Source organism: Podarcis bocagei, assembly GCF_964188305.1.
Source record: "Podarcis bocagei genome assembly, chromosome: 3".
Taxonomy (NCBI): Eukaryota; Metazoa; Chordata; class Lepidosauria; order Squamata; family Lacertidae; genus Podarcis; species Podarcis bocagei.
In genome coordinates this window covers 33,369,219-33,392,471 of record NC_138127.1, presented here as the reverse complement: position 1 = coordinate 33,392,471, position 23,253 = coordinate 33,369,219, and the positions used below count along the sequence as shown (strand labels likewise).

The 23,253-nt window shown below is 47.1% G+C and overlaps 1 protein-coding gene across 2 annotated transcripts in view; it reads left to right on the top strand.

Annotated features, from left to right (window-relative positions):
- SIM1 (SIM bHLH transcription factor 1) overlaps nt 1–23,253 on the top strand; it is a 62,100-nt gene that overhangs the window by 17,211 nt on the left and 21,636 nt on the right. For both annotated transcript variants that reach the window (XM_081186996.1, XM_081186997.1), the window contains 7 exons: nt 6,395–6,477; nt 7,806–7,895; nt 9,639–9,747; nt 9,851–9,936; nt 13,759–13,958; nt 14,072–14,178; nt 17,952–18,099. In XM_081186996.1, the coding sequence (XP_081043122.1) occupies nt 6,395–6,477; nt 7,806–7,895; nt 9,639–9,747; nt 9,851–9,936; nt 13,759–13,958; nt 14,072–14,178; nt 17,952–18,099 (823 nt within the window). The remainder of the gene's footprint in view (nt 1–6,394; nt 6,478–7,805; nt 7,896–9,638; nt 9,748–9,850; nt 9,937–13,758; nt 13,959–14,071; nt 14,179–17,951; nt 18,100–23,253) is intronic.

Below are 23,253 nucleotides of genomic sequence, written 5' to 3'. Positions count from 1 at the left end.
GTAAATATGATAAACCAGGCTTGTCGGAGCGCGGAACGGAGACCCCCCCCCTTTTTTTTTACCTAGGAAGGTTAATGTAGCGTAGCTTGGAAATCTTCCAAAATAGATTATGTTTTCCCTTTTTATCTTCCACCACTTTAGCCGGGAAAATCCCCCCTTCAGATTCCAAGCTCCTTCTTCATCTCTTCCAATTCTCGCTCCTTCTTCTTCTTCCTCTGCTTCAGCGAGGCTCTCCAAATTGCAAGAAGAAACCTTTACATCTCCTGACCAACCTAATCCCAAAGGCAAAGAGAGGGGGGGGGGGAGAGGATCTGGGTTTCTCACTTTTTAACAACAAGAAGAAAATGCAATCAGACTACAGTATTTGAAGGGGTGGGGATTGGCTGCGGTAGGTCAAGTGCACCCCAAGCAACTTTACTCAACGTTAAAATCGGGGGGGGGGGAGCGATACTTTAAAAATAAAAGATACCGAACTATAATGTATCTGAAGCTGCAGTTTTCCAGTTGTTGTTGTTGTTGTTTAGTCGTTTAGTCGTGTCCGACTCTTCGTGACCCCATGGACCAGAACACGCCAGGCACCCCTGTCCTCCACTACCTCCCGCAGTTTGGTCAAACCCATGCTGGTAGTTTTCCAGTACCCCCTTTTAACTCATCGTGTCTTAACGCGCAATAAATGCAAGTGGAAGACTTAGTTGAAACGTTTCGAATTAAGTCCAAGCGTGACTCCAAAGGAACTGTCATTACGATAAGTATTTTAGGATCCGTGGGTTAAAATGTTGTTCATTTCAGAGGAAGAGAGGGGTGCAGGGTAGGGGGGAAACTAAACTGACAAGGGCTTGCTTCTGAGTAGTCGCGATTAGGATTGAGCTGCAACTTCCGGGTGAACATGTCCAGCCACAAGATTGCGATCCAAACGCATTTAGGGGACAAGCCTATCCACTCTCTCCTTGGCCTCTGTCTCCTTTGATTCTGCGCGATTCAGTTCTGAGTAGACGCTCGTAGGATCCCCATGTTCCTGTAGCGCTAAGTGCTATTGAATCAATGGGGCGTTTTAGACCTGAGCAACTAGGGGAGATCAGTCAGTTTGAGATGTCAGTGTTACTCAGCTTGAGTCGCAGTGCAAGTCTATCATCACCCGTCAATTAAATTTGTTGGTCACCTCTTTACCAAGGTAACTCAAAGTGACTTACAATACACTGGCAACTAAGTCTCCTTGAGCTCAGTGGGGCTTCTTCTCTCAATAAGCGGATAAGACAGCAGCCTCGACGCCCTCCACCTCCCCTGGCTTGTGGATTGAAAAAGCTGAAAGTCGCCCACCCACCACCGCGGCGAGGTTTTAAGGAATCCCAGAGACCAAAGGATTGGAGAATGGTCAGATGGCGGCCAGTCATTCATGGGAAAGGATGGAGACATCTGGCCAGTAGAAGGCTCTCGCTCCCTGCCCCCCCCCCTAAATCTCACGTGGCTCAGTTTGGAAGAGAAGTGCTCGGAAGGGCGAGCAAAGCGCTTGTTTAGAAAATATTAACTTGGCTCGGCTGGAGGGAGGAGTTCACCCGGAACAGGAGCAAAAGAGCTGCAGAGCAGGGCGGGGAGGCGGGAGAGAATAGAATTGCGGATTCTGCCCAAAAGTTAACCTGTAATGCAGGCAGGCTATTCATTAACCCGCCGGGGCAGGATCTGCTGCTCCACTTTTAGTAGCCTAAGAGAAATAGGAGGCCCCCTCTCCCCCTCCCCCCGCTTTTGCATTCAGATTAATCAGCAACTGGGAAAAGCGCAGAGACTGGAATGGGAACGTCTGGATCGCCCAGAGAGGGTCTCGTAAGTCGACAGGTGTGTCTGCGTGTATGCCCACAGACAGCGTTACTCTCGTTGCTTGTTTAAATCCAGACCTCCTTAATACGTTTCTGTAGATCTGCACATCCAGACAGCCCCCGCCCCCCAAAAAAGTCTTTACGTCTTTCTTCTTAATTCCGCTAATAAACACATCGAAACGAAAGGAACCCGTGAATGTCTGAGACCTTCCCGCTTCCCTCGGCCAGTCAGGCTTCGGTACAGTACTTTCAGTTTCCCGAAGAAGAGAAAAGAACCCTACAGGAGTTGGTTGTTGTTGTCGCTTTAAAAAAACAGAGGATCCAATACTCATTTAAGCCGGCAGCTACGTCTATCTGGATGTAGCTGGGTAGCCACGCCCTTTCTCCTAATCGTGGCGCTGAGGGAGCGCATAAACTCTCGAGGCTCCATCATTGAAAGTCAAACCTCGACGCACGAGCCCTTTTTAAAAAATCCAACCAACAACTTAGGCACACAGGGGACTTGAGCCAAGGGGGACTCCCTTCTAAAGGAAGCAAACACGCATGGATTTGGACTTCCAGGCTGAAACCCTCAGGAGGGAGCGCCACTAAATCCAAAAACAGGCGTTTCCAAATGCGCATCAATCCAGTCATTCTAGGCGCCCCGGGATTCAGGAAGCTTCCTTGAGCCACGCTGAACTTTACTTCCGAGCAAGGATCAGCTTGAAGCCTTCCCTGACAGCCACTTCCGTCGTCGCCCCCACTCCCCCAAGTCTGATTCCCACGTGTAGGCGGCCAGGTGGGATTTAGGAAGGAGTGTTCTCTGAAATCCGCTGGGATCTCGTCCTCCCAATATTTGGTAGCGCGCGCGTGTGTGTAGCACCCTGCTCCTAGACATTTAAAAGTTGTGCAGAAGACAAGAGCGGAGGGCTTGGTAAATCACGCATCTGCTAGCCTTTCCGCTTCTGAGCCACTACGAAAGGTTCAGGCGTCCTGCCTCCTTGCGCACCTGGGCCACCTGCGCGAGATCCCCAGCCATTAGGCGTGTCCCAACAGTCATGAATTCGGGAGAGAGAAGAGCTGGACACGTACGGTACCTTGATACGGAATTCAAGAAGACCTGCCCAAGTCAGGCGCAGAGGGTCCGATGCCCCTGTGCGCGTTCACTGTCAGAGGAATCGGAGGACGCAGTTAGAATGCAGAAAGTTCAGTTAGGTCGTTTTAGACTCTGGAATTAATACCCCCCTTTAAAGATTTACTTCATAATGGATCCAGCTTTGCTCATATCAAATGCGGTGAGCCAACCCGGCTCAGTTTTGGGAATCCTCCTGCTCATCTCGCTCTGTGGGGTCCCGGACTTCCGTCGGAAAGTCTGATGAAGAATCCGGGTTCACACTCTGGAAGCTTCAGGTGTTTTGTTTTATTTATCGGTACCATTTCTTACCTGCCCGTCACCTGAAGGTCCCAGGGCTGGGTACAGCAATAGAAAACATAATGTTAAAACCAAATAAAACCATCACAATACTATAACAGAACGGTTCCAAAAGGAACCGCTGAAAACACTGCTGTCAAGATTTAGGCAGTCGATGCCGGTCCTTATGGACCATATAGAGCTGGAAAGACCTATGCTAAAAGCAGAGGTGCCAACCTGAATAAAATATTAGGGGGGGAGGGGCAAGTAAGCCCCGCCCCACGTAATCACAAGACGCGGCACACGCACACTATGCGAATGGCACTGCCCATCAACTTGCAGGAGGAGCCTGCCCCCTCAAATATATTTTTTTTGGAGGGGCGAAGGGGCCTAAATTCCTAGGGTCTAGCTCCTGTGGTTTCATGTCATGGTTGCTATTAGAATAGAAGAGGCAGTCTTATATATGCTACAGGTGAACTCCTGCGAGGACTCCCCTGTCCTGTTCCATTTGGCGAGTCCAAGGCTAGGCCGGCGAGCAGGCCGAGTGGATTCCGGGAAAATCTGAACGGGGTGGCTTCAGGTCCGCTTTCCCCTTCGTTGGCACCGTCCTCGGTCTTTTTGGCAAAGTGAAATAAGACTTCGATTGCCCTCGGGCTTAGCTTTGAATAATCGCTGGGCTCTAAGGACTTCGGCTGTATCCCACTTACTTGGGAGTCAATTCCATTGAATTCGATTAGGCTTGCTTTTGAGTAAACATGCCTAGAGCTGACGGCTCCCAGTTGGGGGACCGTGTGTGAGAGAGAGAGAGAAAGAGAGAAAGCAAAAAGAACCTATAAAGGCCAAACGACTTGATTTTCACGGCTCAGGATTTTAGGCGGCTTACCCCGCTGACCTTGAACATCTGGATGTATGGTCCGCTGACGTGTGTATATGTGCATGTGTAAATCACGGGCGTGTAAATTATAGATCTAAGGCGTAAATCCAACGCACACTTTCCTGGGAATTGAGTCCCGTTTGGATACAGTGGGACTGACTCGGGAGTCAACGTGGATAGGGTTGTGCTGTGCACGTCTACCTGGGAGTAATCTTCACAGAGGAATTGCTCAGAATGTGCAGCCAATCGGCTTAGATTCAAGCGCTCTTTGGTTTAACCGAGTTGTAGACAGGTCTGAGTCCGGAGCGGATCCTCTCCAGTGTTTTACAGCACCACTGCTAAAGCACTGAACGTATAAATTGCTCTCTTATATGAGCGCCTGCCACAATTGTTAGCTAGCTCAGCTTCTGCCCTCGCGTTTCCTCAGGCTCGGTCGCTTTCACGAGTTTTCACGTGCTTGTGAACGCGAGCGAGTCCCTGGAAACGCGTGGGAGGCTCTCTGACAGAAGAGTGGGCCGGAGGGGGGAGGCGAAGAAAGGGGAAGGGCGAAGGCTTGTGCGAAGAAGGCCCGGTGTTTGCGTAGCGCGGGCGCGATCGTTAGCGGGATTTAGCTGCATCAACAACAAGAGGCGGCTCTTGGGCCGCTTGCTTTCCATTCTAAGCCCACTTAGGGGGTGTAATGGGATGAGGCGGCATCGAGGGCACTTGCAAGGAAACGTGCGTTGGAATCCAGGCGCGAGAGAATCTGAATGAGCAACAGAGGAGGCGTGTCCGGGGTTGTACGTGATCGCCAACGCAGCTGAGCCACCACGCCCTTGGACCCCTTCCCTCCCCCCTTTGATACCCGCATCCTCTCAGTAATTCTACTGGCACTTCGAGCTCAGGTGTGTCTTAGTTTAGCAAAGCACCCCGGATCCACAGCGCACAGGTTCTGCTTGATGATTGTGACCACTAGTTGGTTTGGCATAAACTGTTCTTGGCACCGCGGGTCCAATCCAATGGTTTCAATTTAAACCGGAAGCTGTAGCCGTTTCAGAAGTATTGTCAGAAAAAGACAACAAGGTGGAGGGAGGGGAGATAAGGAGGAATGCCAGAAACAAGGGCTTTGCAGACAAAGAAAAAAAAAACCCGCGATTTCACACACACATTCATGTCCTTTCCTACACGCAGGCGACGTTTAAGCGTTGTTCCAGGAGGCTTTTCGGATCATCTGCCTGGTTCTACCGCCGCTTGAGGCTGAGGCCGGTCTCCTTCCCACTAGAGGGAACAGTTCCCGACACAGGGGGACTGGAAGAGACCATTGGGGGGAGGAAAAGTGGGGTGGAGGTGGTGGAATTAATTCACGAGGAGACGCTCTTAGACGTCATGCAGCCCCACGGTTTTAACTGGGATTTGTAAGTCGATCCCATGACTTTCCCTCCGAATAACGTTCCTTCCAGAGACACGACTAAAGCCCAGAGAAGAGGAGGGGAAATTTCAAGGCTTCCTTCGTGGCTGGGGAGCAGCCCTTCGCCTCCCAAATAAAATTTTCTCCATTTGAAATCTGCAAAAAAGACGCGACGAAGTTATTAACTATAATAACCGCTTTTGCTTTTATTCTTTTATTTTATTCGGAGAGCTGAATGGCCACACGACGGTTTGTGTGTTTACAAGCTGGCTGCTTGTTCACACCCAGTTTGATGTTTTTTAAACATTGAACAGAATAGTCGTGGCTAAGCTGAGCACCCGCGTTATGTTCGTTTCCACGGCATTTCTCTCTTTCCAGGGCCCTCCAAAGGGAATGAATTTAGTTGTTCCCCACATTTCTGGCAGAAAAACTAGTTTCTGGGTACCAGAAATTGGTTCGTTGTGTGTGAAACGGATGGGTGAATATGGGAAGAATTTTTTCCAGAGAGCCAGTTGGTAGGATTTCAATGGTTCGAGAAGCAAAAGCATTCCAGGCCACGAGTCACAGCAGAGGTTGTTCTATTTAATCCAGAAAAACATAAACCCGCATTTATTTCAATCGAATTCAAGAAAGTGGTTTCTGGTTGGAACGTCTGAAGTCCAGTCAATGGAAGCGCAACTGAGCTGGAAAGTAGAGGGGGGGAAAAAGATCTTTATAGTTTCATTATTCGTGACCCCTCCCCATCTCCCCTTGTACTGTCAGGTAGAAACCACAGAATAATTATTCTTGTTTAATTAATATATACCGCTCATTGCCAGATCAGGCATTAGGACCCTGCTGCCCTGCCTCTCTTTTATTATTACTATTATTTTATAAATTTGTATACCGCCCTTCATCCGAAGATCTCGAATAACGCGGCGATGTCTCCACAGGACTTGGAGAAGCCTGGGGCCACGCGAGTCGAACCAGCCCTCTGGACAACGTTGGGCGCGAGCTGGGATCTCACCTTTTGCAGGTACTAGTCCGGAATGCAGCTCCTTAAGGTTTTGTAGGGAGAGCCCGGGCAACCCAATCGAGATAGCGGCAGACTGGGAAGGAAGGCTATAGAAGGCTCGTGATAGAAGACAAACACGGGCTTGATGCTCTTTCCTACGAGTTCCTGAACCAGACTCAAGGTTTGCAGGCGATCGAAACGGTCCCCTGGGGAGCGACCTGCAGATCTGTCGGGCCCCAGCCATGTAAAATGTCCGTTCTTTCTCTCCCTGATAAATAAGGGGACACGTCGCGTTGACTTCAGTGGTGGGCCTATGGCAAGTCTGTTTCAGGATTTGCTGGAGGGCGGGGTCACATTTCGGCCCCTGTCGTTGCCAGTTTAATAGTGCCAGGGAGCTGGTGACAGAAAAGGCCCTTCCGCCTGGGATTCTGGACACTTTCCGAGAAGACAATCGTGGTTTAAAGGGGCAAGGCAAATAATCAGTCTCATATGATCTCCGGAGATACTGGAAGGTTGTTAATGATCATTATGTGTTTTTATATAATTCAAAACCATGTCGTCCAGAATAGTAATACGAGTAAGGGCACGTCAGCAACGTTTGAATCAATGCACGACTGAGATAAGCACCCGTACTGATTCTGACTCCATTTAAAATCAGTGGGTTAGTTTCAATTCCGCTGAGGGTTCTGAAAAATGGATATCTACTGCTATATATTCCCCAAAGAGTCCTGTGAACTGTTGGTTAATGGGAGATTCTCGGAAAGAGAGCTTGGAGATGAGAGACCCCTTTAGGGGAGAGAGAGAGAAACTAAAGGTGTCTCCTCCTCCCAAGGTGGGACCAAGAAGGAGGAGGAAGTGGGAAGTGAGGTCAGCAACTCTGAGAGTATCACATCAGAAGGAAGGTATACAGTCTACACAGTTGGGTCAGAAAGACAGTCTAGGAAATTTGGTTCTTCTCCTTGTCCACTTTCTCCCCATGCAAATCCCATCAGCCTAAACACAGGAAAAGGATTCCCTGGGGACAAGGATGATTGTGGATTTAGGATCAGATTTTTAACTGTGATGGCAATTGAATGAAGGCCTGTCTTTTGTATTTCACACTCATTATCAAACCATTTTTGTCTCTGACAGTGCAATCCTATACATTTCCATTCACAGGTAAGCCCCACTGAGTTCAGTGGTACTTACTCCCAGGTAAGTGTGTATAAGGATTGCAGCCTGAAAGTCGAGGCTGCTCCTCACTCCTCACTTGTTAAGGCCTGGAGGAGAGAGCAAAGAAGGGTTGGCGAGGACCAACATCCCATAAACCAGACTTGAGACACAGCTCTTTTCTGCCCCTTTCCTTGCAGACTTTGGACGGTTTCATATTTGTGGTAGCTCCGGACGGCAAGATCATGTACATCTCCGAAACCGCCTCTGTTCATTTGGGTTTGTCGCAGGTATGCTATGAATGTGCAGACATGCACAGGATCCAGGCAAAGAGGGAGGGGGAGCTAGTTTGATGAGCAGCATTCAAGGCCAGGAACCTCACATGCAAGACCTGAACACTTCACCTCCACTGCTTCTGGCGAGCAAGGCAGGTGAAGCCAAGCCTGTTTGCCAGTGCAAATCCTAGCCCCATTTACTAGTCAGTCCCATTCATCTGGAGGAGTGTTTTTTTAAGCACATCCTTTCAAACTCAGTAAGATGTACTTTTGAGTCAACATGCACAGGGTGGTGCTTTCAAGTCACATTGAAGATGACTTCAGTGCAATCCTAAGAGCCTGATCCTAAATGTACTTATTAATTAAATTTGTATACCACCCTTCATCCACAGATCTCAGGGTGGTGTACTTTTTGGGAAGCTTCACTGGGTTCAGAGGAACATGAACAGGACTGGAGCTTAGACAACATTTCCATTGCGCTGGAAGTCCATTTCATTAAACACTCACATAGTGTTTAATTGAATAGACCTGGGGCATGCTGGCACTCAGTGGCATAGTGTGGGTTGCCAGCACCCAGGGCCATGAGGAGGGGTGGGTGGGAGGAAAATGGATGGAGTACGCATGCACATTCAACTGTTTAACAGTGTCTAGGAGTTTGCAGCCACAGAGATAAGAAGAGTTGTTCAGTTGTCTGGAGAGGTCACTTCCTGGTTCACATGGAGAAGCTGTTGCCCATGGAGCCTAGCAAAAGAAGCATACAACTATATTGAGGCAGCACCGGGTGTTGAAATTTTACATCCTTAACAATTTTGTGCCTGGGGCAACTGCTCCTGTGCCCCCCCCCCATGCTATGCTACCGCTGGCACGCCCATAGTACAATTCCAGAAATCTCTGTTCAGAAGATTGGCTGAGCTCCTGTGCATGATGAATTCTGTGATGACAAGGAGGTGAAGCATTGATGCATCTTGCATCCTGGGCTCCTTCAAGAGAAAGAGTAGGATATACATTCAATTAACAAAATAATAATAATAATAATAATAATAATAATAATAATAATAATAATAATAATATTTATACCCCACCCATCTGGCTGAATTTCCCCATATTTCCCTTTACAGCTCAGGCAAAGCTTCACCTGTTGAATTTCTAGTCACATTTAAAGGCACAGCAAACCTGCTGAAGATTGGCAACCATGCCTCTTACCTGCTGCCAGTCTTGTGCATGTTTACTCAGAAATAAGTTTTCCTTCAGTGGGGGTGTGCTCAGCCTTAGGTCCAAGGCTGGATGTGGAATCTGTGGCCGCCCAGCTGAACTCCAGCTCCCATCATCCCTGTCCAATGGCCATGCTGGTTGGGGCTGATGGGAACTGGAGTCCAACAACGTCTGGACAGGACCACCCCATTATTGGTTTAAGGTATCCAATTGCTTGGTGCAGATGCCATTTTGCAACTGAACCTGAACTGTCCATCTAATTTGAAGGAGCCTTGTTCCTTTTCATGGTGTGAATTGACGTCCTTCATGGGTGCTTCAGATTCCAGACCAGAACCCGAAGAGAGAAGAGGCTCAATTCCGTCGAGTGGCTTAAGGGGCTGAAGGTGGCTGAGATCACCCTGGGCATAGAATGGGGACACGTTGCGTCGTCATCGATGGAAAGAAAGATATAGCAGGGGGTTGAACACTAAATGACCCATTGGGTTCCTTCCAACTCTACAATTCTATTGTTTTCTTTCCCCTGCCCCCGATGACTCCCTCTTGCAGGTTGAGCTGACAGGCAACAGCATTTACGAGTACATCCACCCAGCCGACCACGACGAGATGACCGCCGTCCTCACCGCCCACCAGCCGTACCATTCCCATTTCGTTCAGGGTAAAGTTCACCGAGTAAAGCAGCGGGTGGGAAGGAAGGCAGTGGCCGGCGGCAGAGAGCAGCCTCTTCCCTGACATGCGCATTGTGCCCCCTTGTTTACTAGAGTACGAGATCGAGCGCTCCTTCTTCCTAAGGATGAAATGCGTCTTGGCCAAGAGGAACGCCGGGCTGACTTGCGGAGGCTACAAGGTAGGTGGGCTTACGAGCGCCAACTAGCGGCAGAGCGAAGAACTGTTTGCGCCCGGACTTGAGTACAAAGACAAGGGTGCTTTGAAACCTTCACTGATAGGAATACAGTAATCGGGACCAGTTGGAGCTGTGTAGCGCTGCATGTTTCCACCTCGATTTGAAGCGCATTTACTTGGCAGCCAGTCCCACCCGTTTCCCTGGGACTTGAAGGCTGAGATTCCTTGCGTACTTGTTTGGGAGAAAGCCCCACGCAGCGGGACTCACCTCTGGGTAAACAGGCATAGGATTATTCCGTGAGCCAGCAATCCTCTGCATATTTGGGAGTAAGACCCTCAAAATCCCAGTAATTGCTTTCGGTAAGACTTAAAGTCTGTGAAAATCCTCTGCATAGAGAAAATAAGGCTAGAAACGGCAGAAGGGGAGAGTGCTCTCGTGCGAGGGCCCTGCTTGCAAGTTTCCCACAGGCACCTAGGGGACCACAGTGAGAACTGGATGCTGGACCAGATGGGTCACCGGCCTGATCCAGCAGGCTCTTCTTATGTAGTTATGCTGACCAGCTTACTATAGACAAAGTCCCTTGGAGGTCAATGGTTGGAATTTACTTCCAAGTAAATGCACATAGGCTCTCACTGTAAGTGTTCTGGGCCTGGAGATTTTGGGGGGCTGTAGGGACGCGGGTGGTGCTGTGGGTTAAACTACAGAGCCTAGGACTTGCTGATCAGAAGGTCGGCGGTTCGAATCCCCGCGACGGGGTGAGCTCCCACTGCTCGGTCCCTGCTCCTGCCAACCTAGCAGTTCAAAAGCACGTCAAAGTGCAAGTAGATAAATAGGTACCGCTCCAGCGGGAAGGTAAATGGCGTTTCCGTGCGCTGCTCTAGTTTCGCCAGAAGTGGGTTAGTCATGCTGGCTACATGACCCAGAAGCTGTACGCCGGCTCCCTCAGCCAATAAAGCGAGATGAGTGCCGCAACCCCAGAGTCGGTCACGACTGGACCTAATGGTCAGGGGTTGCTTTACCTTTAAGCTCCAGTGAGGTCAATGGCACTTACTCCCAACTAAGTTGCCAAAGTCCAGGCTAGTGCTGTCAGTGGAAGGCATTTCAGAGTAAACATATTTAGGATCTGGTTGTTGGCTTGCTTCAGGTCTAAACCACTGAGCCTCTTGGGCTTGCTGATAGGAAGGTCGCGGTTTGAATCCAGGCAACGGGGTGAGCTCCCGTTGCTCTGCCCCAGCTCCTGCTAACCTAGCAGTTTGAAAGCACGCCTGTGCAAGTAGATAAATAGGTATACCACTGCAGCAGGAAGGTAAATGGTGTTTCGGTGCGCTCTGACTTCCATCACTAGAAGTGGTTTAGTCATGCTGGCTACATGACCCGGAAAGATGACTGTGGATAAACGTCAGCTCCCTCGGCCTGAAAGCGAGATGAGCGCTGCAACTCAAAGTCACCTTTGACTGGACTTAACTGTACAGGGGTCCTTTACCTTTTACCTTTACCTTACATATTTTCAGTGGCGAAGTGATACCTTCTGAAGTGCAAGTGCACTTCATGATAACTCCCCATAGCCATACCCCAGTTGACCAATGAGGACATTATGGCTTCAGTTACCATGCCAGCTTTTTAAAATTCAGCCTCAGGAAGAGTTCAGGAGGACTCCACCGCTTGCACACGATGGCTTAACATTTTGGTTGACCACAAAAAAAGGGGCTTTGGAATTTTCCAACAAAAAGGGTGCCAGTTTACCCTTTAGCCCCATATGCTGATGTCACCTCTCTCTTCCTCTGCTTAGTGGATGGGTTTCTCTCTGAAGAAAGCTTATTTTACAGACAGAGGGTTGGCCAACAGCGTCCTAGGAGATGACGCCATCACCCCTCCGGTGACATCTGTGGTGGCGCTTCCTCCCTGCTCTCCTACAGACTTTTTTGTCTTGGCTTGCTGAAGTCTGCAATCATATATACACGGCTTTCTAGGAACAAATCCCGGTGAACTTTCCCCCAAGTAGATATGCCTAAAAGGTAAAGGGATCCCGACCATGAGGTCCAGTCGTGGCCGACTCTGGGGTTGCAGTGCTCATCTCGCTTTATTGGCCGAGGAAGCCAGCGTACAGGTTCCGAGTCATGTGGCCAGCATGACTAAGCCACTTCTGGTGAACCAGAGCAGCGCACAGAAACACTGTTTACCTTCCCGCCGGAGCGGTACCTATTTATCTACTTGCACTTTGAGGTGCTTTCAAACTGCTAGGTTGGCAGGAGCAGGGACCGAGCAACGGGAGCTCACCCCATTGTGGGGATTCGAACTGCTGACCTTCTGATCGGCAAGCCCTAGGCACTGTGGTTTAACCCCCTAGGGAGGCGCTTTAAGAGACCTCAGAGTGCCCGCCTGTCATAACGCAGCAGCTTACCTTGTTGGGCTGCAATATTCACTCCTGAGAGTAACCCCCACTGAATTCAATAGGATTTACTTCTGAGTAGGCATGGTTAGGATTGCTATTGCAGTGTTTTCCAAGAACCTTGTGTTTTCTGGAAGAAAACTCCTTTAATTTCGGGGCTAACTTAGTTTGGGGCAAGTCTGTTGAGCACTAAATCATGTGCATAATACTCGACTGCGGGGAATTTAGTTGTGTGAATAACTGCGTAGTTTCCGAAGGAGGAAAGGCCTGTTTTCCGATATTTTACTTGCTTCCGGACTGTGCCTAATTCTGTCGAGGACGCCTTTCTTGAGAGGCTTGAGAACTAACTGCCCCTCCGGCTGCAAGGTAGCCCACGTAATTCAAAGGGAGGCTGCCAAGCAATCGCCCTGAGACTCCGTCCTACTGACTCTCCAGTAATTCCAAGTGTTTTGCCAGCCGATCTATATCGGGCACACGCAGACAGATGTAGTAATAGATTTTGTCATCGCAAATAAACCACGCGACCAAGTTGGGTGAGAGAGTCAACAGTGCGTCTGTCTACTCAGAACTAAGTCCCACTGAGTTTGGTGGAGCTTACACCCAGGTAAGTGGGCATAGGATGCAGCCCAAGGCTTTAATCCTATCCACGTTTATCTGGGAGTGAGCCCCAGTGAACAAATTCACTTCCTCGGAAACACGTGAAAGCGCGCACCCCAATCCTATGAATATTGACCTCTCGCCAGAGGCAATTAAAGGGGGGGGGGTCGCCCTGCACAGACCTCAAACGCAATACATTTAAGTTTACACTGTTCTCACGTTCTGCTGAGTATCAATAGGTGTAGATAATAAGCCTCGTAAATGCGGGTTGGTTGGAGGATGCAGGCACCCCACTTGATCACAGAGGAAGATGAGTGGCAGGTGAACGTCACCTGGTTTCATTCGGATGACTGAGAGGGAGTAGAGCGTTGATCCAGAAGAAGAAAGAAAAGATCATTCGGAGGCTGGCACGCTCCTTACGACCAACTAAATGGGGACCTGGAAAAGCGGCCTGCAAATAGACACAAGAGAGCGTGCAAGCTTATTTCCCTGAGAAGCAGCGGTTGTAAACTGATAAACAAAGTCCTGCCTGGCCGCCGTGGCCCCTTCAGGCGCGCAAAATCAACCCTTGGCGCTGTAGTCCCAACCAGACGATTAACAGGGACCGAAAAGGAGGGGAGGGGAGACCAGCCGCGCGATCCTCTGCGTTTACTACATTGAGGCACATCCGTGGTGTCGAGTGGGGCTCCCACACTCCCTCTTTCGCGGGTTTACTTTTTGACAGTCTCCGTCCCGGAGAGTTTTCTGTTTGCGCGCGAGCTGTTTCGCAGATCGCTGACCACGAAGGGCAACTCGAACAGCCCTCTCGACTTGAGCGGATTTCTGTGTCTCCCCAACAGGTCATTCACTGCAGCGGCTACCTGAAGATCCGCCAGTACAGCCTGGACATGTCTCCCTTCGACGGCTGCTACCAAAACGTCGGCCTGGTGGCGGTCGGCCATTCCCTGCCCCCCAGCGCCGTGACGGAGATCAAGCTGCACAGCAATATGTTCATGTTCCGGGCCAGCCTGGATATGAAGCTCATTTTCCTCGATTCCCGGTAGGTCGGCGTCGGGGCTTCCTCTCCCCTCGCCCTAACAGCACCGACGTGCCAAATCAAAGCAACCGACCGGCTTTCTCTCTCTTTCTCTGTGTCTCTCTCTTTCCTGGCAGGGTAGCCGAGCTGACCGGTTACGAGCCTCAGGACCTGATCGAGAAGACGCTTTACCACCACGTCCACGGCTGCGACACTTTCCATTTGCGCTGCGCTCATCACCTGCGTAAGGAGCCTCTCCTCTTAGCACGCTTGAAGCCCCTCGCCTAGGCAGGTCGCGCTGAGTTCCCTGGGCCTTACTCCCAAGTCAAAGTGGGCTGGCTGGTGGGCTGTCTTACTTGGGTATTTTCCACGTAGCTGCGTGCGATCCTAAATCAAGCTTGATGGAAGTCGTGCTGCGTTCATGGGGACAAGCATGCATAGGATTGCGGTAGCTGCTGGGAGCCGGGAGAAAGAAAGAGTAGGCAGCACGATTGAAACATTTCCCCAAAGCACCATTCTATTGAAATAAGACCTCAGGGAGGAAAAGTCTCCAACACAAAGCAAATTTGTCTCCACCGCAGCCCTTTAACCATAAGCCAGGCATAGGCAAACTTGGCCCTCCAGATGTCTTGGGACTACAACTTCCATCACCCCTAGCTAACAGGACCAGTTGTCAGGGATGATGGGAGTTGTAGTTCCAAAACATCTGGAGGGCCGAGTTTGCCTATGCCTGCCTTAAGCACACGATGGGACAGTTTGCACTCCACTTGACAAAAGGGTATCTTTTCTTTCGTAGTTTGAAGGGATGATGTATTTGGGATTAGGGGTTGAGATTCCAGCTGAGTCCAAGAGGACCAGGGTTCCTGCACCTTGTCATCATCTTGCAGAAATTGGGGATTCCGCCTTGCAAACCATACCTGTTGAAAGCCCCTCTCCTGCACTGTGATGGTAAGGCACAGAGGCCCTGGTCCTCTTTTGCGTTGGTCACCCCACCACTATGGCAAAAAAGAAAGTGCTTGATTATACTGCAAGCTAAAGGAATAGATGTGCTTCATGGATAATCAACTTGACTTTTGTGTAGGAGGGGGGGATGTGTAGATGAGTTTTCCCATGTCATTCCTTAACTCCAAAATAATCTCAGGCCTATTAAGGTAATAAGAGACCCAACTCCACCCCTCTAGGTTTATTTTTAGAAAGCAACAAAGGATATGCACTTCCCTCATGCCTTCTGCTGAACTGCTTTATGATGTGTTAATGGTGGGTGATGGAATAGATTTGGCTTGAATAAATGACATGGTTTGAGAAAGGGCTGTGAGAAATCGCCTCTCAAGCCTGGTATGAGTGGGAATGCAACTTCTTAACAGAAGAACACTTTGGGTTTGGCCTTCAAATCAATTACAATTTTTTAAATTTTTGTTAAGTGATTTTGATGGGAAATCCATACTACCTCCTTGCCAACCTTTAATTTTGGGTTCTCTCTTTTGGTGTGTTGGTCCCTGATTCTAATTATATTTACAAGGGTGTGAATCCTATAAGGTTCGTTTTAATTTAGGGCAGGACTTCAAAGAATCATCTGATGTTAGTGGCTTGGAATGCACTTTTCCAGAGCAGATCCTCATCACTGCTTAAACCGGCTTGCTGCTTGGTTTGCTCTTTCCTAGCTCTGTGCTTGTAACTGTAATACATACTGCAATTGTGATAGAGACAGAAATTCAGCTGGCGAAAGGTAGTCTGTAACTACATCTCCCTGCTGGGGAAAGTGGGTACTGTTAAAGGTGGGTTATGTCTTTCCAAAACACACAAAGGGTTAGCCCTAGCTGCTACTGCAGACTTCAGACTAAATAGAAGTGATCGCGAAATTGTTCTTAAGTTGGAGACACTGCACAGGAAGGACTGGGGTTTTGTGTCACTTTAACTGCACAATCCTACACGTTTCCACAAAGAAGGGAATCCACCTGAGTTCAGTGAGGTTTTCTCCCAGGTAAGTGGGCACAGAATGCAGTTTAATGGTGCAGTCCTATGCCCTTTTCTAGACACACACAACCCCCAGTTTGGGAGAGGTGATGAAAGGGGATTGGTTTATGACAGTTCAGTGGACATAAATTTACCTTGGGCTTGTTGTAGGTGGGGTGGCAGGGGTGTGGCTGGTACGGCGTTAGAACCTTCTAGATCTTCCCGTGGCATGCCCCTGAGCTGCCCTGCACTGCAGTGTTGGGGGATCAAAGATCTGATAGGGGATCATCCTCTCTGAGGAGGTCTGATTTATTCTATTACCTCTGGCCATGTGAATGCAACATAAAAGTCTTAAATCCAATTAATCCAGGTTGTTTTGGTTATGGTCCACAGCTTTTGGGACCCATCCTAATTAAATCTATAAGTCTATAGCTTTAAATGTGTGTTGCACTTTTAATTGCTGCCATTCTGCACACACTGACTTGAAAGCGCTGCTGAAAACAATGAGACATTTAAGTAAACATGGTAAAGGCAGGCTTGCAAAATATTTTGTTAATTCTGAGTCTCAGATTTTGAGTGTTCAGTCTAAATTCTAATATATTTAACAAAATTTGGGACAAGGGTGAGCTCTCAATATCTGCATTACAAAGACAGTGTCAAATTTGTTAGTTAAAGTTTGGTAATTCATAGTTAGGAAGCTTTACAGTACAATCTTTTATGGCTGCTCAGAAGTAATTCCCATTAAGTTCAGTGGGTCTTACTCCCAGGTAAGTGTGTATAGAACTGTAGCTCAGTCTGCTTTCAGAATTGCTATGTTGATGTTTGACAGAGAAGGAGGTCATGACAGCTGAACTCTTTAGTAGTGTAGACACTACAAAGCCTTTAGTCTCTCTCATGACTGCCAGGAAAAGGCATTTTCACTAGAGGCCATAAGAATGCCTTTTAATCTAACTGCTGACACTTGTGAACTCCTGTAACATAATAATCACATGCCAGAGATTCATTTTAAATTTGATTGACACCCTGGCTGTGAAGTAGACTGACTTTTGCTGTTAATGATTGATTGTGCTTTTGAGTTGCCATGCCCTTACAGTAGAGCATTACGTTTCTACCATCTGCCACCACTTTGGTCAGAATTATAATGGGAAGTGCGGCTTCTTTCAAAATAGGTGGAGGACCACAACTCCCACCATCCTTGGCCACGCTGGCTGGGGCTGATGGGAGGTTGAGTCCAACAACTTATGGAGGACCACAGTGTAAGTCGATGTGGTGATCTGGAGAGGTGCCACTCTTGAAAAGACATAATGTGCCCAATGACCTCAATGTACATCAACACGAATATAGAGGACTGGTAAAACCACATTCTATTTCTTTGCTGAGAAACACCGACAACATCTCTCCGAGTTCACTTCTAATTGGTCTCACTCAACGCTATTCAACTTTGTTGAAGCGAAAGGGAAGTAGTTCTGGATAAGAGACCACCCGGTTGCCCAGAGCTTTCTAAAAAGCAGGGCACAAGTTAAATCACTGAAATATACAGTGGTACCTCGCAAGACGAATGCCTCGCAAGACAAAAAACTCGCTAGACGAAAGGTTTTTCCATTTTCGATTTGCCTCGCAAGACGAATTTCCCTATGGGCTTGTTTCGCAAGACGAAAACGTCTCGCGACTTTGTTTCCTTTGTCTAAAAGCAAAGACATGTTTTGTTTATAAAGTTAATTTATTTTCCCTTCAATTTTTGAACTGCTCTTTACAGTGTGTGTGACTTTAAAGAGCAGTTAATAAACTCTTGTTGTACCAAATTTGGCTTTGTTTGGACTTTTTTTGACCATAGGAACACATTAATTGATTTTCAATGCATTCCTATGGGATTTCGTGATTCGCAAGACGAAAAATTCGCTAGACGACAAAACTTGCGGAACGAATTAATTTCGTCTTGCGGGGCACCACTGTAATAAAGAAAATGGAGCCCTTGTAGAGATTTGTTAGAGTTCCTCTTTGAAGGTAAAACAGAAATGGAGTAACTGCTCATTAAATAAATCAGCCCTTCTATTTCTTTTTCAGTGCTAGTGAAAGGTCAAGTTACCACAAAATACTACCGCTTCTTGGCGAAGCAAGGTGGCTGGGTCTGGGTGCAGAGCTACGCCACCATTGTCCACAACAGCCGATCTTCACGGCCTCATTGCATCGTCAGCGTCAATTACGTGCTCACGTAAGTACTAAATCCCACGAGGTTTCTTGTTACTCCCCAGCAGAGTGCCTGTGTCAACTCACATGAACATTGGGGCATTGCACACCAAAGTTCTGCTAAGGCGCCAGTCCCATGAGTATTGGAGAAGGGCTGTTGGAGAAAAATAAGTGCTTGATGGATTGCATCAAAGGTGCTCTTCTTTTTATTTTGCCTGTCATGGAAGTGCTTTAAGTGGGGGTCATAAAAAAAGGCAAATATTTCAGTCCTGCCAAGAAAACTCTCTTTGGCCCAGGGCTTGAGTTGACAAGGCCCATCCTTCTCCATGAGCTTGGTAGGAATCCACAAAGTTCTTTCATCTGCCTGAAAGCTTTTCCCTCCTGTCTTCTTCTGTTTCCCTAGAGGGGAAAGAACAAGATTTAGGGCTTTGTCACCCCTTGAGTTTGCTCCTTCTCCGCCTTTTTACAGTTGAAGGGGGCACCCTGCATTAAATAAAGTTTAATGCAGCGTAAAAGAAAGGTTTCAACGTACGGAGTTATTTATACTTAACAAACAGGACATCTGTTTTTCTTTTGCTCCCAAAAAGGGGGGGGGGACCTGGGAGTTTGAAGTTCTTAATTTTATCCAGAGTCTCTATCAAAGCCCCATGATTTCTTTCTTGTTCAAAGGGATGGAGACTTGCATGGAACTAGGTGGGGTGACCAGAAGGGGTTCAGTTAGCAAACTAATAAAATATAGGGGGGAAAGGGGGAGGAAGAGTAATGAAAATGTTGACTTTTGCCCTCACTCTTTATCCCATCATTGTTAATATTTAGGCACTGCCAGAGGTAGAGGTCTACATGGATGGTATTAGACAGCATCCTCAAGGTGACTCCCATGTGAATTTGTTACCTCTTAATGCAGTGCACAGAGCAATCCCTAGGTATATTAACTCATAAGTACATCCCACTGTGTTCAATAGATAAACACTCATACAGGAGTGCAGACTTAGTTGCTTTCTGTTTTCAGGAGTAGAGTTGTTAAAGGGTAGTTAAGGGGAGATTCTCTCCCACCATCTGTAATTTATTTCTGGCTGTACTGGTTTACCTGTCAATAAAGTCCCATTGCTCTCAATGGGACTCACTTCTGAACAGACATGTCTAGGGTTGCTTTTATGCAAGGTGACATAGAAAGTACTATGTGATTTGTCTCACTTGTGTGATGTTTTTATGTTACAAAAAGGTAAAAGTAGCCAAGGTCCATATTAGAGCAAGAATACCTATATTAGGCCAACCCAAGTCATGTGCTTTCAATGAAGAGAGTGAGAGAGACCATATATTCAAAGCACACTGCTTTCCCCCAAAGAATCTGGGAAACAATAATTTGAGCTTCACAGAGCTACAATTCCCAGCACCCTTAATGAACTTAAGATTCTTGGGGGAAGACATGTGCTTTAGATGTGTGGTGAGGGTGTAGTCAGAGAGACAGAGAGAAAAGCTGGTAATGTTGGAAGCTAGCATAGAAATCCGATAAAAGCAGCCCTTTCGGTACCATTGTATTAAATTTAAGGAAGTTGGTGGCACTGCAGCACAATCAATAGATATGGATCCAGATGAGGGGAACAGTATTTGATGGGGGCACAGAAGAGGGGAAGTATATTTATAGGGGAGGGAGAGCCTGTGAAAAGCACCTTTCCTTCAAGTGACCATTGGGGTCTACCAATGGGGAGCAGGGAACTGACTGTGTGTGTGGGGGGGAGCACTTTCCCTCCATTTTCCCTCTGGTCAGGCTATGCCCCAAGGTGCACCCAGAGCTCAGCACTTCTTTTTGTCTCAACAACATGCTTTGACCATAAGGAATCTGAATAACAACACTTCTGTTAAAATTTGTGGGACAGTGAATGTTTTGCCCACTCCTTTTTACACCCTCTCCCTACTATTTTCCTTCCTTGTGCTGCTTTAGGTATTGGTTCCAGTCTGCCTTGCTAATTCTGAATACTTAGAGAATCTAGGTGTGGTAATTATTTTAGATTACTTGATTTGGATTGTGTATCCCCAGCCCACAGGCTTGCTAATTGAGAAAGTTCAGGTGCTTCTTTTGTTGCTAATAATGTTGTCACTGCGGTGATTAAAAAGCCACATCCTGTGGCTGCTGATGGAGTGATCACAGTTGCTGGTTATAGCGGTTTACCTGGCACATCTGGTGGGCCAGTGGGCTGGCTCGTTTCTCGTTACTGCCAATTAAGTAGATTTTTGCATTGATTCTCTTCTCTCTCCTTTGCTTTGACAGAATTGCTTTGCTCTGTTTTGAGGGGGGGGGGCATGGCCAGGAGAAGGAGTAATAAGCAAGTGACCTTTGGTTCTACTGTAAAACGTCATGAACTTGCAAATGCCCAGGGACAGTGTTTCCCAAGCTTGGGTCTCTGGCTGTGTTGGACTACAACTCCCACCATCCCTAGCTAGCAGGACCAGTGGTCAGGGGTAATGGGAATTGTTGTCCAAAAACAGCTGAAGACCCAAGTTTGGGAAACACTGCTCTAGGAGATCCCTATTGCACAGGCTGCCTCATTCCCAGGGATGCCAACAGGATTTCCTGCTAAGGCAGTGTCTATTTTTGCCAAGTAGATTTATTTATATGGCTCATCAAAAATCATGGTTGTTGTTTGAACGGGACTGAAGGTTGACTTGGATGTGGGCTTTTGGTGCCCACCAGATGATGTTGGATTTTGGGTCAAACAACATAGAGAGGGGGGCACAGGTTCCCCAACCCTGATTCACATGGTTGCAGTCTGGGAAGGAAACCCAAGGTTTCCCCAAAGCATTTATTTATTTAGAGCACTTTTACCCCACTCTTAAAGAAACTTCCTAAACAGATTACAATCCCACACTTGGGCTTGCAATCTAAAGGACAGGACACAATAGGAAAGTGGATTGGGAGAAAATAGGAAGAAAAAGCAAACCCAGGAATATAACAACAACAATAATTCTATTATTTATACCCCACTCATCTGGCTGGATTTCTCCTGCCATTCATTCTTACAAAGTTCTTCCAAGGGTCAGCTGGAATGGAAACAGTGCAAGGAGAGGAGAAGCCAGCAGATTCTAGTCTCTTGGCTTTTGGTCCAGCTTCCCACATCTCCCTCTGCCGCAGACTGTCAGTTGATGGAGGAAGGAGCCTTATGGAGCTGCTATCTTGTTAAGAGCTGATGGAGTGGTCCTGATTTCCTTCTCTTGCCCTGCTGCAACTGATAGAATGACAATTGCTCAATGGTGTCACTGGGGAGGAAAAGGCGGATTGGACTGTACAATGACTTACCAATAACTGAATATGACAGAGGCAGAAAACAAGGAGCTGACATTTAAAAATATGTTACCTGTCAGGGATGATCATATGCTTTCACCTTTAGGGGAAAATATGGTGATAATGCTCTTCTCCCAGTTTGTTTTCTGATGATAGAATGTGATGGAACCCTGGGAACTGTTCATTTAAAAGGAATAACTGAAGGTATTATGTGTAATCTAAAGATAAACTTATTTGGCTTTTCAAGTAATGACAGACAAAACAAACCTTTCAGGATGCTGGGAAGATTTCACTGTATATTTTGTTGTTGTTTCCAAGTGCTTAAAACCTCCTTGGACTGTTATGGGCTACACAGGGTCAATAGGTGGGTACAAAATAAACATTTCTATAATTCTAGGGATCTAGAGGCAAAATTCTGCAAGTTGAGAGGCAAGTGTGGGCAGGGCAGTGGATGTGACCTTTGTACAATAGGTTACATTACAGCCATACAAAAGCCGGTTGGTTTTTTCTACACATCCACAATCTCTTCTTCCTTCAGGCAAGCAAGACACTTGATCACATTTCAAGGACACATTGGAGCCAGGCAAAAGGACTTGAGGAGGGTCCAGAGCAGGACTGGAGATATGCGTTGCTTGAGGGGGGAGGCTTGGGGAGCACCCTGAGGGTTACATAGAGAGGCCTGAGGTTCTCCTTAAAATAACTGCCAGTGCAAGGGTTACTGATTCAACAGGAAAGTGCCTTTGCTGATATTAGGAATCTTAGGCTGCATACACACCATGTATTCAAAGCATACCCTCCCCAAGTATCCTGGGAACTGTAGTTTTTTAAAGGATGCTGGAAATTGTAGCTTGGGGGGGATAAACTACAGTTCCCATAAATATTTTCTTCATTTTTTTGGACAGTGTGTGCTTTCAATGTGTGTATGGGGTGTACATAGCCTTCATTGGCATCAGATTATCTTGCTTTGGCACCATAGATGATGTACATTGGACTACCCATTTATGATCTTAAGGAAGAGTCTGTTTTCTTGAATTATAGGTTTTGCAGTTTTATATCCCCCATCCCTAACTTTCTCACTAGGGGCACATCAGATGCTGACCCCTCAAATTCCTTCTATGATTTCTCCCTCCACCTCTGCTACTGTTAGGTACACAATAACAATTGCATTTATATATTCAAAGTCCAAATCTCACATTTATTTTACCAGTTTAAATAAGGGTGCTGAATGTATATTTAGTCAAGCATTACAGCACCCAGGGCTTAAGCAGATTAGAAATGAATAAATCCAATTAAAGACCATGTCTGTGAAATTTGATAGGTCACCAGCATGAATGAACTGTTTGCACAGTAACAATAAAAACCCCATTAATGATTAGCAACTTACAAGAGGTTTAATCAAGGATCAAATATATAAGATGTAAAATATTTAGATTAAAAAGAGAGAAGATTTTGAATTCATACCAATAAATATAACTGTTTAATGATGTCTGTCTTTCTTTGGATGGTCATATTGCTGTTATGAGTCTTTTGCTGGTTACTCATCATCATAAGCTGTAATGAACCTCTGGGGTTGTCTGCCCAAGATCTTGAAGTATACAAGAACTAATAGATGTTTATTCAGTTCTGTCTCAAAAACCTTCCAGGAATGGAACCTACAGATTCACTGGCAATTATTCACTGGGTTCCACTGTTCCTTGCACACAAACCCAGCCACTTCTCAGCTATGTATCAATGTCAAGGAACTGCAACTTATTTTCCATTTTCACTTAGGAACACTTTTAAATGGGAAGAGCTGTAGCACATGCAGGAAGTCCCAGGTTCCATGCATGGCATCTCCAGGTATGGGGTCTGAAATTGGCATTTCAGTGTCCAATCTGCCTAATACAGCAGTATTTAAGT